The 19,182-nt window shown below is 32.4% G+C and overlaps 1 protein-coding gene across 1 annotated transcript; it reads left to right on the top strand.

Annotated features, from left to right (window-relative positions):
• Positions 1–309: 309 nt before the first annotated feature.
• On the top strand, positions 310–6,379 carry LOC110858823 (stearoyl-CoA desaturase 5). The gene is made up of 9 exons (XM_035858967.1): positions 310–806; positions 2,319–2,532; positions 2,872–2,894; positions 3,111–3,168; positions 3,401–3,662; positions 4,590–4,625; positions 4,719–4,731; positions 5,377–5,433; positions 5,726–6,379. The coding sequence occupies exons 2-9, from the start codon at positions 2,506–2,508 to the stop codon at positions 5,916–5,918; spliced, it is 669 nt and encodes a 222-aa protein (XP_035714860.1). The 5' UTR covers positions 310–806; positions 2,319–2,505; the 3' UTR covers positions 5,919–6,379.
• Positions 6,380–19,182: the final 12,803 nt, after the last annotated feature.

Raw genomic sequence — 19,182 nt, 5'->3', positions numbered from 1 at the left:
TCCCATTTTATGAGGGTCAGAGACTTTCATTTCTATGCAAATAACCGATCTCACCTTATCCAGCATTTGAACCCTGGTTAATTAAAAACGTAATAAATTATGCAATCCAATTTCATTCATGAACTTCAAATTAATTAAATTGCATAATTTTTGGTTAATTAAAAACGTAATAAATTATGCAATCCAATTTCATTCATGAACTTCAAATTAATTAAATTGCATAATTTTTGCAGGATTAAAATGAAAATTTAGAATGGAACTGGCATCTGTAGGTAATTTCAGTTTAAGAATGCGTGCCGTGGGGTGTGGATCAGTACGGTTTTTGAGCAAAAAATTGGCAAATTGATAAGCCAGACGTACATATACATATTAACTAAATTTAAGATAAGCCTTCTGCCCTGCATTGAGTGCAATAATTTTGCCCCAAAAAATGCCAAAATTTGCAAAAAACGGAAACGGGTAATCTGCGTATGAAAAAGTCATCCCCACACCTCCACCTGAACCACTTCTTCATCCCTGGGAGGAACCTGAGGAAGTCGCAGAAATTTCGATGAAATTTGACAACGAAGAAGTTTCCATTGAGCGGAAACGAGTAACTAAAAGTGAGGAGGAAGAAAATAAAGTTATCGAAAAAGACGGGGACACAGGACGGGAAGTTGAAAAAGGGGACGCCTATGACCCCACGGATTACAAAATCCAGCCCGTCCTTCGGAGTAGCCTATTGCTCTTGTGGATTCACACGATGGCGATTTATGGGGCCTGGATCATTCTCACGGGACAAATGTATTTCAACACATTCGCTTGGGGTAAGGTATTCATGGGGTTATCAAAGGGGTTATCTCCGGATACTTACAATTTGCTAGAAGTTTGGTAAAATTCTCGGAATTTTCGGTATGTAAGCAAATGTCAAGAAGTTGTGTCTTGGTATCGAAATAAGTTCTCAGAATTTTTTAAGTATAACAAAATTTGGACATGATATTCCCAAATAAATGTCAGGGATTTTCTGTTGAAACCAAATTCTCGAATTTTTTGGTATGAAAATAAACCCCAGGAATTTTTTCGGCGAAAAAAAATCTCGAGAATTTAGACCAATTCCCGGAACTATCTGTATGAGAATAACTGACCAACAATTTTGAGGAGGATAAATTTTCTGCACGAAAATTAATCCAAGAAATTTTTTACACGAAAATAAATTTAAATAAACTTGGAGAAAAGAAACCTTAATCTGTCACTAATTGTTTAGAAAATTAGATCTTACCAAATTAAGAATTGACTTTAAACTTGCACATATTTTGCTCCGATATTGCAAATTTTGCAAAATTAATTACTTCCAAAATTTGTGCAAAACAAGGAGACGCCTAAGTAACTTTACGATGCATTTTTTGTAAAAACCTGCTTTTCCTTCTTTTTCTACAAATTGTTGTATCGTTCCGGATTTTACGAGATTACAAAAATCTCATCCTGAATTTGACCAAATAAATTAATTACGCGATTTATTTATGTAAGTTACGATTTACTTGAGAAGAAAGTATTTTTAGAAAATCATTAAAATTGCATTCTCTCAAAATTTCCTTGGCACCAAAGTTTTTTCAAAAAAAGGATATTTCTTCGGTATTTTGTGGAAAACTCGATGGTGAAAAGTGGATTTATTTCGACATTTTTCTCCCAAAATTTTGGAATTTTCCCTATACCGACCAATGTTAAAAAGTGGATTTTTCGTGTTTTTCATCAAAAACTCGAATATTGGAAACTGGTGGAAAATTTTAATTGGTTGCTATCAGGTATCTTTATGAAATCAAAATCGTACCGAAGGGAAATCTTATTTAAAAATTAGTAGTCTTAAAGAGGTTAAATAATTTTAATTTGCATGTTGACGGGACGAGATCACAAAAAAATTTACAATGGACAATTCGTCTCTAAGACAATTTCAACCTAAAATTCAGATCTCAAACACTCGAATTATTTACGAACTTTTGTTTACGAACCAAAAACATGCTTTTGACGTGCGTAAGTTTCGTAAAAGTTCGTAAGTCAATTTTCCTTAGAAATGTGTGTAAAAGTTCGTAAAAGTTTGTAAGCTTACAAACCTTACACAGTTACGAAGGTTACAAACTGTGACGTGAGTTCCCTCATTATTTCGATCCATTTTCAATCCATTTCTAATCCGTTTTCGTTTTTCAATATGAACGTATCTAATCCAAAGCTATACGATATTAATATTTCCCGTATTTTTATTTTTGGAGTGAAAATTGTACAAAATCTAAGAGAAAAATAATAATTTGAAATTGTAACCAATTATAAAATTTGTGATTATTTAGCCGTTTTGCATGGATGGGCGTGCTGCATTGGTAAATAATTTAATATTTAAAATTTAAGATTTATTAACAATTAAACCTTAAAGTTTAATTTATATTTTAAATTTTGTAAACTGGCGTGACCGCGGGGGCGCATCGTCTCTGGGCGCACAAAGCGTACAAGGCTCGCTTACCTTTAAAGATTCTTTTGATGTGGTGGGACACAATTGCTGTACAAGTAATAATTTTTTTTTAATTGAGTGGGATCGTTTTAAAAATTTGGTAAAGTTCTGCCATTTTATAAAAAACATTTTTGGACAAAAATTGGCAAAAAAGAGGGCAAATTGGTAATACAAATATATTTTTGACCATAAATTAAGTAGCACTGGGGGGAAAAAATTTTGAAATTTTACCGGTTTTACAAATGTTACTATTCTTATCGATTTTACGAAATTTAGCAATTTTTCCGGTATAATAAATTTTACCAATTTTACCGGTTGTATAACAATAATTGAATATTGCAATATTACAAATTTGAAAATATGTTTAACTAAAACGCTCGTAATTTTTATTTCAGAATTCGATATTCGAGTGGTGCAGGTAATTTGATAACAAATGGGTTGAGTATGATATGACTAATCCTAAATTGTGAAGTTAGACGAGAGCAACGTGAAAAAATCCTTTAATTAGTTAGGTATTAATGATACATTTAATTAAATAACTTGCAATTAAAATTTCACAAATACGTGTTTTAAGGTAGACAAATTTCCAGAATTTGAAATGATAAGATCTTATCACCCACCAATTATTTTTCAGGGATCATCGCGTCCACCACAAATTCACCGAGACTCATGCTGATCCCCGCAATGCGAAGGTAAATCTAATATGTCTTTATCTTAACTTAAGCAATTCTACGGGTAGCATTTCACTAATTTTACCGGTTTTAAAAATTTACCGGTACATAAATTCTACCTGTTTTATGAATTTTAACAATTTTATTGGTTTCGCAAATTTTAACAATCTTACCGATTTTACCAATTTTACCAATTTTATAGGTTTTACAAATTTTAGCGGTTTCATAAATTTACCAATTTTATAATTCGAAGCGCGGCTTCTTTTTCGCGCACATGGGCTGGCTCATGGTGCGCAAGCATCCAGACGTCATCCGTAAAGGGGCGACCGTCGACATGTCCGATTTGGCGAAGGACCCCGTCGTTATGTTCCAGCATCGCCACTATTCCGCGCTTGTGACGATTTTCGCCTTTGGAATCCCAACCGTGATCCCGTACTTTTTTGGGCCTGGAGAAACTCTGTGGGTCTGTTGGTTATCGACCTGTTTCAGATACGTGTTATCGCTCCATTTAACTTGTAAGTAGAAAATTTGCCTATTTTTATGTCAAAATTTTAAGAATTTTGTATTTTTATACCTAGATTACAATTCAAATTTTGCAAAATTTATAATTTTATGCTTAATGACATTTCGAATTTAAGAAATTTACAATTTTTTACAAAATTTATAATTTTTTCCTAGATGTCAATTCGAATTTTAAGAAATTAATAATTTTTTTCTTGACTAAAATTATAATTTCGAAAAAAATAGCAATTCACACACTTCACAGAATCAAAATTGTCTGCCAAATATAAAAAAAGATGCGATTAAAATTTGTATGATAAAAACGCCCAGAAAAATTTAGTGTGCAATTCGTGCATTAATGATGCAAAAGATATGCAAGATCAAAATTACGAACTTTAATAAAATATATATATATTTCTGACGAAAATAAGATTATACATAAATTTTTGTAAAATTGCTCAGATCAAGGGCGTCTTATTATTAAAAAAAATTGTACAATTATTTTACAAAACTTGATTTACAAACACTCAAAATAAGGTAGTAATGAATCATTACCATGCGGAATGACTATGTGGCTCTACCACGTCGGTTACGATTTGTCGTAGAAATGGTAATACTAAGTTTAGGGAAATTCAAATTTAATACATAATGGTATTCACTTCTTTAATATTTGGTAATGAATTTGAATTTCCCTGAACATAGTATTACCATTTCTACGACAAATCGTAACCGACGTGGTAGAGTCATATAGTTATTCCGCATGGTAATGATTCATTACTACCTTATTTTGACTTAAGTCACCAATGACTGCGTTAATCGCCTCAATTTTTTCTAGATCTAGAGAAAAATAAAATTAGAGTTGTAATAGATTACAACTCTAATTTTATTTAATTGATTATGTGGCCTAGATTACAATCATGTAGTATTTTTTAACTTTGCAGGGCTTGTAAATTCCGCTGCGCATTTGTGGGGTCCAAGTAAGATTTTTTGCTCACAAATTTTTTAAGCTTTATACAATTTATGAAAAACTTTATGATTTTTTCCTTCTTTTTTCATGTACCATCGTAAAGGACCGTACGATAAGTAAGTTATCTTTCTAAGCGATATTAAAAATCTTTGGAAACAAAGTTTCGAAATAATTGCAAAGAATAAGGACGCATTTTTCCAGTAATAGATAATTTAGTTATCTGAAATTTTTTAAAGTATGACTTTGAAAAAAAAAGATGGATAAATATCCATAAATTATTTTTCAATTGCGTAACTTCGTTATTCTACATAATAATATACTCTCCAGCTTTTGCAAAACTTTTGCAAACTTGCAAAATGTTGCTGGTTAACGTCAAATTTAATATTTTTATATGGTTTGATGCAAATATTTGTAACTTCAGATAGTATTAGAGTATTAGTAATTTGTCTAACGTTTAACTAAAATTTAATTTGCTATGCCAAACATCATGCCATGCCAGAAATATGTCTGGTTTAGATATTTATTTCATAAACCAAATTTACCAAGAAATTCATAATTTTATATTATTTTTTTCGAAAATTTTGATGAAGAAAGTTGTGATATTTTTTTCAATGTGCAAATCTTTGTAAATAATGTTGTTAATAAATTTGACCATAGAATTTTAATTCAATTTAGCAAAAAAAGCATACCTTAACCACGTTTCCACCATTTCTTACAATGGTTTGATGTTTTCTTCCTTGATACGTGCTTTCTTTCCTCAGGGGGCTGAATCCTTCGGAAAACATGGCGGTCTCGATTCTGACGGGGGGTGAAGGGTGGTAATTATACATACAAAATTAAATCTCATTACATTTAATACAAGAATATAGAAGCATTTCACGTCACCCTTCGTAACTCCGTGATCACGTAAACTTATGAAGATTAATCTATGTACATATGAACAAAAAACATGCCTTTTATCTTCGTATAAGGCTTTGTAACTTTATAAATTGCCTTTGAGATGTTGCAAGTTTCGTCAAAATTTGGTAAATTTACGTAGTTACTGATTTACGAAAGTTGACGTGAATTGCCCCATACTTAAACCATATTATTCCCCCCTCCCCCCCCAAGGCATAATTTTCACCACGTGTACCCTCAAGATTACAAGGCTTCCGAACTTGGCCTGTACGCCTTCTCACCGGCAACCGCTTTTATCGACCTTTTCGCCACCCTCGGGCTGGCCTACGACCTCAAAACCATCCCCAAACGTGTCATCGAACTCAGAATGCAACGGACCGGGGATGGCTCACAGTATCGCCATTGATCGAGTAAATTTTGTAACGTTTACGCAAATCTCGGGGATAAATTGTTTAAAAATTGAGAATAATTTAATTGATTTCGTAAAAATTATCGGAATTATTATTTTGGTTTTTATATTAGTGAAAGCTTTGTAAAATTTGTAAACTGAAGATTCGCAAGGTTTCATCAGGCTAAAATGTAAGAATCGCGGTTAACTATGTAAAATGTATAAAGTTTGCGAAAACCTGGGGGACAAATTGTCTATGGACAAATTATGCATAATTTAATTGATTTCCTAAAAATTTTAAGAACCACTTTAATATTTATTATAGTATAAAGGCGTTGTAAACTTTGTAAACTTAGCAAGGTTTCAAAAGGCCAAAAATGTAAGAATGATAATTAGCCAATTAAAGCTTAAGTTTACACAAATTTCGGGAACTAATTGTCTAAAAATTACAAACAAATAAATAAATTTCCTACAAGTTATCATTTTTGTGTCCATTATAGTGAACATTTTGTAAAATTTTTAAACTCAGCATGGTTTCGACAAACTAAAAATATCAGAATTGCGTAAATTCTGTAAACTTTTCAACAATATAAAACGGATAAATTTTCATTAGTATCCGACACATTCTATCTAAAATTTTCCATAAGTACTTTTGGTCAACGAAAATACATAATTCGTCGTCAAATCCCTACACAGAAAATCATCCCTTAAAATATTATGTTAGGAGCAAAGTACTGACAAAGTACTACTCACAATGCGATGGTGTGAAGTGTAACCCTCCGATTTGGATGAAATTTCGAAATTATGTGGTCCATGTCAATACAACCAACGTTTCTTCAGGCAGTTTGTGCGATGGTCAGAATTTGCCAAAATATTTGAGGTTAAAGTTGAAAAACGGGCGATTTTTACCAGGTGGAGGAAGCAAACTCAACTTCTATTCTCTTCCCGTGTTAAAAATTGCACATTTTTCAACTTTAACCTCAAATATTTTGGCAAATTCTGATCATCGCACAAATTGCCGGAGGAATCGTTAGTTGTATTGACATGGACCACATAATTTCGAAATTTCATCCAAATCGGAGGGTTACACTTCACACCATCGCATTGTCAGTAATTTGTTACTTTTTGGATTAAAATTTGCGAAATGTATTAAAAATTTACATTATTTCATTAAAATTTGGCACACTCGAATACACAAACCAACCAAGTCGAATTTTACCAGCTGCCAAGATTAACTGATTACCCAAAATTTCCGCAGCAATTTTCAATTTTTTTGCACAAAATCCTTAAAAATGTACAAATCTTTATATTGCACAAAAAATGTCAAAACTTCTTAAATTATTATCAAAAAATATTTTAAATTTTTATCGCCAAATTTTCATTCCTGACATTTTATTCATTTACGGATTTTACAAAGTTACCAAGTATTTGTGAATTGCCGCATTATAAAAAACTATCTTTTGCATAATAACTAATAATTATGTACAACAATTTTTTCGAATCTCCAATAATTTACCACCAATTTTTCCGAAAATCTTGTGACAAATTTCTCATCTTTTTCTATGCATGTCTTAACATAATGAAGGGCAAATAGCATTCGAAATATTGACAAATAAAGTAAACCGTTTCATCGTTTTTCCACTAAAACTCCATGGGATCCAATTTATCTTTTTTTACAACTTGAGAAAAAAAAATACAAAACTTTCAAAAGTAAAATTCATTTTTTTAGCTAAAAGCATGACAAATTTTCATATCTTTGTGTCGGACAAAATATATACCTATGTAAAATTTATATCTTTCAGTACTTAAAAAGGTTTTATAAATCGGCGTGAAGGTTTCCCATTTGATTTGGTCAAATTTTAAGTTTTCAATCTTCAATTTTCCACTGAAGAAATCGCCTATCTAACCGAGTTTATAATATTCCTATCTTCGAAAAGTTACAAAACGACTTGGAAGTATCAACAAAATAAAGGTAACAAAGATAACAAAAAAAATATTTCTTTTTAATGATTCCAAATTTGTTTTAACCTCTTTCGTACTATTGATTTCTTAAAATTTCCTTTGATTTTATAATAACGAATTAAAATTTTCTACCAGCGTCCAATTTTTTGTTGTTTTCTTTTACAAACAACGAGAAAAATCAACTTTTTAACATTATGGAAAATTCCAAGATTTGAGAAGAAAAATGTTGAAAAAATCCACTTTTTAGCATTCAGTTTTCCACGAAGTCCAAAAGAAATGCTCCTTTTTTAGAAATTTTCGTGTCCGGTTAATTTATACAGTAACATCTATTTGTAGATTTCGCCGTGAACGGTAAATAAAATACTACGGAAATATGTATGTGTACTTGGTCATTAAGAAGTTAATATTATCAGACTTTCTAAATTTACAAAATTCTTGTGGCCTAAGGAAGTGTAGACTTATAAAAATTTGGAAGTTAATTTTCCTTAGAAATATTTATAAAATTTCGTAAAAGTTTGGAAATCTTTCAGAATTTACGAATTTTACAATGTTGCCAAAGCCTGAGTCCCATTGTAAAATTCGTAACTTTGCAAAGTTTACAAAACTAGGAATACGACTATTAATATAATTTATTCGAAATTAATTCTAAGCAGGAATTGGAAACCATCCATTGTTCAATTGCACATGAAAATACGAAAAAATATCGAATTTGACTTTAATCAGAAACATTTTGCCATGATTTTTCATACATGTCTCAATTTTGATAACAATAACTTTGTAAAAAGTTACCTGCGTGAATTACAAGATTTATTGTACAATATTAACGCCAGATTTGATATTTTCCATAAATTTTTATCCGAATTTTAAAATTTCAGATATATTGAGGGCGAATGTTTTACAAAAAATGTAGTTATCAATAATTTCTTGGAAATTTGCAGATTAAAAACTCACACAATTGAAAACGTTTCTACTCACGGAAAGATTAGAAACTTGAAAAAAATAAATAATTCTGAAGGCTGTTGCACTTAAATCCATGTAACATGTAAACTGTGTAAATTTTGCACATATGGTTTACAAAAAACTTAGAAAGCAAATTAAGACTATCAATTTCTTAAAAATTTATGTAATAATAAAAAAAACAATGGTCGGATTCTACCTTTCACACTGTGTAATTTGCAGAGGGCGGATATGTCTGTAAACTCCGCAAAATATGTATGTATGTAATATGTGCTTAAAAAACCTGAAAATATACACATAAAAAATGTTTTTCAACTTAAATTTTCTGCTACATTTATGAAATATAAATTTGACGAAACCTAAATTGCTGAATGAAGAAACATATTTTTACATAAAAAAAACTTCGAAATATCTACTAAAATATTTATATTTAGAAAAATCCACCAAATATGTATGAAAATATGTAAGATGTACGAAAACCTTAAAATATGGAAAACTATGTTTGAATATTTGCGATCGTGCTTAGATGGATACGAAATTTTAGTACGATCTGATTTGGTATGAAAAACTTATAAATACATACATATCCGCCGTCTAGTAATTTGTTATATTTATCAATTACAAGATAATTACAAAATTTTTATAGTAGTTTCATAACCCAGATGGAATCCTGTGACGTATTTGGCCCATTTTAGCAAGCTAGTTTTGATACTTACTGCTTAACGAAAATAATATTGCGAAAAATTAAAAAATGAAAAACTATACTACAATTTTGCGAAATAATGGCTAATGTCGAATTTTTGATTTTAATTAGATTTCATTTTCCAAATTATGTTGGGTGATTGGAGAAATGTCAGGTTTTTTTATAAACTCTGTAAAATTACGCAGCTTGGGTGAAATATTGAGGGGAGTATTTACCCATATGAAATTATAAGTTTACCGATTTTACCGATTTTACGAAGTGATCAAGACCTTTCGTGAATTGCTGCACTCACAAAAATTATCGTAAAATGTTAACGCCAAATTTTATATTTTTCATAAATTTGTACATCAATTTAAAATCTGAGATGAACAGTGGGTGGAGTCCTCCAGGAAATGCAGTTTTCAATAATTTCTTGGAAATTTACACATGCCAAATTTTGAATAATTTTGCCTGATTCCCCTTCCATATTTGCATAAATGTTACCTCTTTAAAAATTCAGACATGTACGAAAAATCATGGCAAAAAGATTTTGATTAGTCAAATTCCATATTTTTCGTAGTTTTATATAATGTTTAACAACTTCAGGTATGTATGTACATAAGTTCCAGTTCGGGTTGTTTGAATTAATTCTGAAAAAATTATAATCATGTTCCGAGCATTATAAACTTTGCAAAGTTTTGAATCTTATAATAAGACAATTCACCCAGGGTTTGGTAAGATTGTAAAATTCGTAGATTCTATAAACTTCCACAATTTTACCAAATTTTTCAAATATTTTTGAGGAAAATTAGCTCCCAAATTTTTGTAAACTCCAGTAAACAGTAAACAGTAAAACATGCTCAGATCACGGGCGTCTTTTTTATTATGTAAAAGTTTGTAAATTATTTTACAAAAACGCACGGATTTTACAAACTTACAAATAAGTTCCTTAATTGCCTCAACAATATCAACAAAAAATTGACCTAATTTACTTGAGCAACCTAAAATTCACAAAATTTTAAACCTGGTGTGTAACTCTCGCATTGCGAAAATATATATGCGATATTTTATTTCCATTTTATTTTCCAAGCATACGAAAAGATATTTCTATAATATTTTCCACAATTTTGCGAACAAATTAATCAATAATTTGTAAGAACTTGTTAGGAGCATAGATAAAAACCTACTCAGCTGAAAAGGTCGCTCCATCCATCTAAAAAAAATGTAAAATTACGAAAAAAACAGTGTACACAATTTGCGAAGGATAGAATTTTTTCATCAATTAAGTACTTGTCCTTCCTTCCTTCATTTCCTATGCTTTCCTATGCTTTAGTTGCATAATGCATTAATTATAATTATCCAAACATGAACTAGACATTGATTAAACAATTAATTAAATTCACAAATAGTTTCGTTACGCATATTGTTTTTTTCACGTTTATTGAAGTACATATGCATTTCGTAAATATTTTTGCGTTTTTGTTTGCAATATTAAATACATATTTCTACGATTTTACAATGTTACCAAAGCCTAACTGAATTACCTCATTATAAAGTTCGTAACTTTTCAAAGTGTACAAAGCTCGGAATATGAGTTCAATTTTTTCACAATAACTACTCAACAAATGGAAGTGGCGTTTCCCATCTCTTAAATTGCCAAATTGCAAATAAAAATAAATAAAATATCGAATTAGACTTTAATCAGAAACATTTTGCCCTGATTTTTCATGCATGTCTCAATTTTGGTAACAATAATTACTAAATTTATTGTACAACATTTGATATTATCCATAAATTTTTATCCGAATTTTAAAGTTTCAGATATATTGAGGGAGAATGTTTTACAAAAAATGTAGTTATCAATAATTTCTTGGAAATTTACAGATTAAAAACTCACACAATTGAAAACGTTTCTACTCACGGAAAAATGAGAAACTTGAAAAAAATTAATAATTTTGAAGGCTGTTGCACTTAAATCCATGTAACAGCGTAAAATGTGTAAATTTTGCACATGTAGTTTACAAAAAGAAACTTCGCAAGCAAATTTAGACTATCAGTTTCTATCAAATTTATGGAATAATAAAAAAAAATCAAATGATCGGATTGTCTACTTTTCACACTCACACTGTGTAATTTTTTATATTTATCAATTACAACAAGATGATTACAAAATTATTATAAAACACATTAAATTCGTTAAATATTAACGCCAAAGTTAATATATTTCGTAAATTTTTATAGCGGTTTCATAATTAAGATCCAACTGTGTTGAATTCCAAAAGTAAAGTGCAAATGGAAAAATGGTTAAAATTCAATTTTATTCAGGGAATCTAATTTTATGCAAAAGCTAAGGAGTTATATGTGTTAATTTTATCTTTAAAACAATTTCCTATCCCATTGTAACTAACAATGGAGGTCTCCCAACGTATGCTCACTGATTTGGACCAAACTAGTGTCAATCGATCAGAAATATAATTAGTATGAAATTTGCAAATGGAACTATCTGCCAATGCGCAGGTTTGGCGGAGATATTTGCATAAAAAGAGGAGAAAACGCACCAAAAGGCTGGCATATTTTTCATTTTCCAAATTTCCTGCGCATTTTTTCTGCTTTGAATGCAAATATCTCCGCCAAACCTGTGTATTGGCAGATAGTTCCATTGTCAAATTTCATACTAATTATATTTGTGATCGATTGACACTAATTTCGTCCAAATCTGTGACAATACGTTGGGAGACCGCCATTGTCACTTACCAACTTCAGGTATGTAGGTAAGTTCCAGTTCGGGCCGATTTCAGAAAAATGTCAGAATCGCGATTACCTGTGTAAAATTTATAAAGTTTACGAAAACCTGAGGGACAAGTTGTCAATGGACAAATTATGCATAATTGAATTAATTTCCTAAAAATTGTAAGAACCGTTTTAATTTTATAATAATATAAAGGATTTGTAAAATTTGTAAACTTAGCAAGATTTCGAAAGGCCAAAAATGTAAGAATGGCTATTAGCTTGGTAAAGTTTAAGTTTACGCAAATTTCGGGAACTTTAATTGTCTAAAAATTGCGAATAAATTAATTTCCTACAAGCTATCATTTTTGTGTCCATTCTAATGAAAATTTTGTAAAATTTGTAACCTAAGCATGGTTTCGACAATCTAAAAATATCAGAATAGATATTAATTGCGTAAATTCTGTAAACTTTACAAAAATGTAAAGTACACAATTATTTATTAACATAAGAAACATTCCACCCAAAATTTGCATGTTTACCTTGTTCAACGAAAATGCATAATTCGTTGTCAAATCTCTACAAAGAAAATTTTCCCTTAAACAAATATCCAATATTAGGTTAGGATCAAAGTTGATTGAAAATTAGTTAGTTTTTGGATTAAAAACTGAATTACCATAGTCTAGAGAAATGTATTAAAAATTTACATTATTCCATTAAAATTTATAAAATTTACACATGAATGTACAAACTAACCAAGTCAAAGTTTACCAACTAACAAACTCCACTGATTACCCAAAACAAATTCTAAATTTTTCGCACGAAATCCTTTAAAATGTAAAAGTCCCATTTTTTCAGTTCAAAAAGAATTCCAAAACTTCTAGTTTTACCCACAATTATTTTCAATTTTTACCATCAAATTTTCATTTCATTCATCTTAAAGTTTACGGATTTTGCAAAGTTATCAAGTACGGTATGAATTGTCTCATTATAAAAAAAAACTATCTTTTGCATAATAACTAATAATCATGTACAACAGTTTTTTTGAATCTGCACAAATGAACGACTAATTTTTCCAAAAATCTTGTGTCAAATTTCTAATTTTTTCTATGCATGTCTTAATATAATGAAGGGCAGATAGCATTCTAAATATTGACAAATAAAGTAAACCGTTTCATCGTTTTTCCAGTAAAACTCCGTGTTATCTTATTTTTTTAAGCTATCTATTGTTTATAGCTAACTTGAGTAAAACAAAAATACAAAGTTCCAAAGTCAAATTCATTTTCTAGCTAAACTTATGACAGTTCAGGTTGCGAAAGTTATAAGTTTTCACATCTTTGTGTTGGACAACATACAAATCTATGCAAAATTTATATAGTTCCGTAATTAAAGTTTTATAAAGCAATGTGAAGGTTTCCCATTGGATTTTGTAAAATTTAAATTTTAAATTTTGAATTCCAGAAGACGCGTATCTTGATAACCGAATTTATTATATAAATATCTTCGAAAAGTTACAAAGCTACTTGGAAATATAACAAAAAAAATATTTCTTTTTCCTGATTCCCAAATTTGTTTTAACCTCTTTCGTTTATGTTACGAAAGCCTGAGTGAATTGTCTCATTATAAAATTTGCAAGTTTTCAAAGTTTACAAAGCTACGTAGGAATATGATTATAATTTATTCAAAATTAATTCAAAGCAGGAGCAGGAAACCATCCACCTGAAGTTGTTAAATTGTACATGAAAATACGAAAAATATCGAATTTGACTTTAATCAGAAACATTTTGCCATGATTTTTCATACATGTCTCAATTTGGATAAGTATAACTTTGTAAAACGTTACCAAGACCTGCGTGAATTTCACAAAATTTATCGTACAACATTAACGCCAGATTCGATATTTTCCATAATTTTTTATCTGAATTTTAAAATTTCAGATAAATGGAGGGAGAAATCTACGTGTAGTTATCAATAATTTCTTGGAAATTTACAGATTCAAAACTCACACAATTTAAAACGTGTCTATTCACGGAAAAATGAGAAACTGGAAAAAAATGAATAATTGTGCCGACTTTTGCACTTAAATCCATGTAACTGCGTAAACTGTGTAAATTTTGCACATACAAAAAGAAACTTCTCAAGCAAATTTAGACTACCAGGTTCTTTAAAATTTATGAAATAATAAAAAATCAAATGATCGGATGTCTACTTTTCACACTGCGTAATTTATTATATTTAAATATCAATTACAACAAGATGATTACAAAATTATTATAAAACACATTGAATTCGTAAAATATTAATGCCAAAGTTGACATGTTTCGTAAATTTTTATAGTAGCTTCATAATTTAGGTGCAATCTCCCCTACGCGAATTTGGCAAGCTAGCTTGAATACTTACTAATTGACAAAAATAATATTGCGCAAAATTAAAAAAATGAAAAAACTATACTAAAATTTTTCGAAATAATGTCATGCCAAATTTTGATTTTAATTTTTTCTCTTCCTCTCGCCAGGTAAAAGTTTGCGTAAAAATGGGAGAATAATTCATACTTTTAAACGAAGCGTGCTGAGAAATCATGTCATCGTATCTGAATTGAAAGCATGGAATAAGAGATAAAAAAAACATAATTGTTTCAATTTTTGTGAAATTCTGCCCTTATTATGTCAATCCATAAATACTTTGACATTGATAAGTACAGCAAAAAATACGTACGCCCAAGGCCCAAATATGTGCATATTGCCATGCACATGCTAAATTTTAAGTATGTATGTACAAACGCAGTGACTATATACTGATGTACTTTGTACTAAATATGATTTTCAAGTATATTTGGCCAGGTCTGATATTGAGTAATTTAAAAAATAAATGTTTATTTCTGTATGTAAGAAAATCTTTAATAATATGTAAAATTTCGAAAAAAATGAAAGAATTTGGGCCTAATAGGGTAATAGCTTCGCGACTCTCAGAGTGCGACATAAATACTTAACAACAATTAAATGCAAGATTTTTAATAATTGTGACGCTTGGTTTTTCGCATTTATTTCTGTTCAGCATTTTTCTCTCATTCTTATTCCCTTTTTATTGTATTTACATATACACAGATAAATAGTCCACATCATGAGGAAATCGCCCCTTTGGAAGTCCAGCTCAAAGATGCCCAGTCCCGGAATTCATTTTTGGAAGATGAGCTACATTCCATTCCATTTCACTTCCTTTCTAAAACTCGGACGAAGCAGACGTGCTCGCTCTCTGCTCCCACCAAAAATTTATTATTTTGTTTCGTTTTTTTTCAGTTCATAGTGAACTTTTTTTTGATCATCTGTTGTTGTCTAAGCTGCAATTAGTTTGAAGGCAGCTCTCAACACACTAGACATAATTAGTTATGGATTCGGGCCGAGGGGGTTTCCGTCGGCTTCAGTTTGAATCAACACCAGCAGTGACAAGTCCGCCAGAACAACTGAGCGCGACAAATGCGAGCCAGATATGAAGAAGAAGTGGCCATCGACGAGGTGTTTTGGAGGTTTGGAGCAAATTTCGATCTCGTCGGTGCCTCAACGACAAGGCCGTCCAGTTGGGATCAGATGGGATCCTGGGAGTGATGACGAAGAAGTCCATTGGTGAGAAATTAATTGTTAATTAATGATTTATTGATTCGCTTAATTACGTCAAATAAGTAATACGAAAATGATGTATTTTTTAGGACGAGCGTGGAACATTCGGTCGCTGGACAGCTCCAAAGTCGAAGCCCATGGGGATGTGGGCGAACCTACGAAGAAGGTGGTGGCTGAAAAACCAGCCGTCGAGGCGTCTCCGACCAGCGGTGTGGCAAAACCAGCGTTTAATTTCGGAATGAGTGCACCTGCCCGACCTCCTCCACCGGCTTATGTTGAAGATGAACCTGTTGTTCTTCTCCCAGAAGAATCTTCAGAACCAATCGAAGCTGTAATTCCCCCTGAAGACTAGGAACCTGTTGTAGTTACCCAAGAGGGACAAGAGCAGGAACAAGCCAACCCGATTGGTGACGAGGTAGAGTCCAGTTCATCATGTTCAAAGAGTGATGAAGGCGTTAGCTGGGTTAGGTGTAACGCTGCGTCGGAACTAATACGATGTTAAGTAGCTCCCACAACACAAGTGAGGCTTGCTTTATTTGTGAAGCTTCAAGTTCAAAGTTTTAATATTTTTTTCTTGCCCTGATCACAGATTAGACATTTGGCCAGGATATTGCATCGCCGTGGATGAGCAAGAAGGTGGTTTAATGCTTTGTTTGGATGCATATCATCAAGATGGTTTCCTGGCGAAGGACGCGATGAGATGCATCCAAACAAAGCATTAAACCACCTTCTTGCTCATCCACGGTGATGCAATATCCTGGCCAAATGTCTAATCTGTGATCAGAGCAAGAAAAAAATATTAAAAGCCATTCTGACCAAGTAGAATTTGGAGATGGATAATGTCCCCCTCACAATGAAGGCGCATATCCACGCTGGACCAGTTCTCAATTTTGGCAAGAAGTAGCTCGCTGCTGCTGGACTTTAGCCGTGATGCACTGACCGGTCTTGTCCAACCTGTAAGATCTCAAGAATCCAAATGTCACGATAATGTTGCATATTTATTTAATTAGCACCAATAAATAAAACTTTCTAAATCTTGAATTGATAGGCACATGTGAACAAATACTTGCTGATTTGTGCTCAACGCGACAGTGACAAACCGCGCCGCTCTTGGTGGATCAATATCGAAAAGCATGCATGCAATTAGGAATCCAGACTGGAAGGCCAAGTTTGCAGAATTTGCCATGGGAAACATTGTTCTCACCCGATTTAATAACGCTTCTTATAAAATCGACGCATCCGATGCGTGCCACCAAATATCGTCGATTTTATAGGATTTTATAAGAAGCGTTATTAAATCGGGTGAGAACAATGTTTCCCACGGCAAATTCTGCAAACTTGGCCTTCCAGTCTGGAATGCATGCTTTTCGATATTGATCCACGAAGCGGCACGCCTTGTCACTGTCGCGTAGAGTACAAGTCAGCAAGTATTTGTTCACATGTGCCTATCAATTCAGGATTTAGAAAGTTTTATTTATTGGTGCTAACTAAATAAATATTCAACATTATCTTGACATTTGGATTCTTGAGATCTTACAGGTTGGACAACACCGGACCATGCATCACGGCCAAAGTCAGGTCCAGCAACAGCGAGCAACTTCTTGCCAAAATTGAGAGCTGGTCCGCGCCAGTGCTCCGAACGGTACGGTATCGGGACGACCCGATCGGAACGCTGTACAGATTGAGTTTTTCCGTCCCGTACCGATTCCCGAAGCCAGGTTCTAATCCCATCCCGAACTGTCCCGATGATTTTTCCGAACCGATACCGTACCGAAAACTGACGGTTCGGGACGGAATGTCCCGATTTTTTTATGAAAAAGATTAGTGTCGCGTTCTACTATAATACAAATTTTGCTACACCAGAGCCAACATCAATTTTTAGCCAGGAAAGGAAAGGACTTCCCCATTATCCGCCTATTGAATTGATAACTCCTGTAAAGTCGTCCTATTGATCTGACATTTCAGGCATTTAAAATACGTAAAATTACAAATGATACTGTGTAATATGCTGCTCAAGTTTTTGACAAATTCTAGGCCCCTTTCGTGCCCATGAAGGTGCAAAAATATATAAGTTGTTTTTGATAAAATAATTAAATGATTTGGCCCAAGCTTGGTTTAAAACGGCAATGCTTTAAAAAACGAATATTTCACGAGGTTAATTTAGCACTAATGCAATCGAGCCAAAATTTTTAAACAGTAAAATCCAGTCGTGATCACTAAATAGTGACCGGAAGTGACCAGGGAAACTTTCGAACCAAACCCTAAGATGAGATCCATAAATTATGTCACGCAAAAATCCCCCCCCCTTTAACATGTGTCACATAGGCACGATATCATTAGAGCCTTAAACCCCCCCCCCCTCCCGCGTGACATAATTTATGGACCGTCCCTTAAGTAAATGCGTTTTGATATTGCTAACTAAAATTTATAAAGTGTTCAAACTTGCTCATGTGCCTCCTCTTAAGAAGTTGTAGAGGCCTAAGACACGCCATGAGTTTTAATTTATTTATTTTTTGACAAAATTAATTTCAAGTTGTATAAGTTTGAGAAATCATAATTTGCAATTGACGCATAATTGAACAGGCTAACTCAGGCTAAAACAGGCTACACTGGTTTCATTAATGCAGAGTTTATCTTGGAGTAACATTAAAGGATCTCTACATGAAAAACAAAATAAAAAATCTTCGGTATATTCCGAAAATTTCGGAACGCAATCGGGAATACCGATCCCGATACCGTCCCGAACTTATCGGAACATTGGCTTGTACCGTTCCGAAATCGGGATTTCCCGATTTCTTTTTTCGGAACAGTGGACCATTTCGTTCCGTACCGTTCCGATTCCCGATGGTACGGTATCGGGACATACCGATACCGATCAAAGCACTGGTCCGCGCCTTCATTGTGAGGGGGACATTATCCATCTCCAAATTCTACTTGGTCAGAATGGCTTTTAATATTTTTTTCTTGCTCTGATCACAGATTAGACATTTGGCCAGGATATTGCATCACCGTGGATGAGCAAGAAGGTGGTTTAATGCTTTGTTTGGATGCATCTCATCGCGTCCTTCGCCAGGAAACCATCTTGATGATATGCATCCAAACAAAGCATTAAACCACCTTCTTGCTCATCCACGGCGATGCAATATCCTGGCCAAATGTCTAATCTGTGATCAGGGCAAGAAAAAAAATATGAAAACTTTGAACTTGAAACTTCACAAATAAAGCAAGCCTCACTTGTGTTTGACGCCCTTGACATCGTAATAGTTTCGACGCCGCATTACACGACCCAACGCCTTCTTTGAACATGATGTTGATGAACTGGATCATCGTGTAAGCCGGC

Source organism: Folsomia candida, unplaced genomic scaffold (assembly GCF_002217175.1).
Source record: "Folsomia candida strain VU population unplaced genomic scaffold, ASM221717v1 Fcan01_Sc022, whole genome shotgun sequence".
In the NCBI taxonomy this organism is placed as follows: Eukaryota; Metazoa; Arthropoda; class Collembola; order Entomobryomorpha; family Isotomidae; genus Folsomia; species Folsomia candida.
The sequence above is the reverse complement of the archived record's forward strand: the minus strand, read 5'-3'. Positions and strand labels throughout refer to the sequence as shown.

Coding starts and splice junctions, on each gene's coding strand:
- LOC110858823 (XM_035858967.1), top strand. CDS start 2,506: ATGTGGTGGGACACAATTGCTGTACAA. Junction 3,169..3,400: donor CTGATCCCCGCAATGCGAAG/GTAAATCTAATA, acceptor TATAATTCGAAG/CGCGGCTTCTTTTTCGCGCA. Junction 5,434..5,725: donor CTGACGGGGGGTGAAGGGTG/GTAATTATACAT, acceptor TCCCCCCCCAAG/GCATAATTTTCACCACGTGT.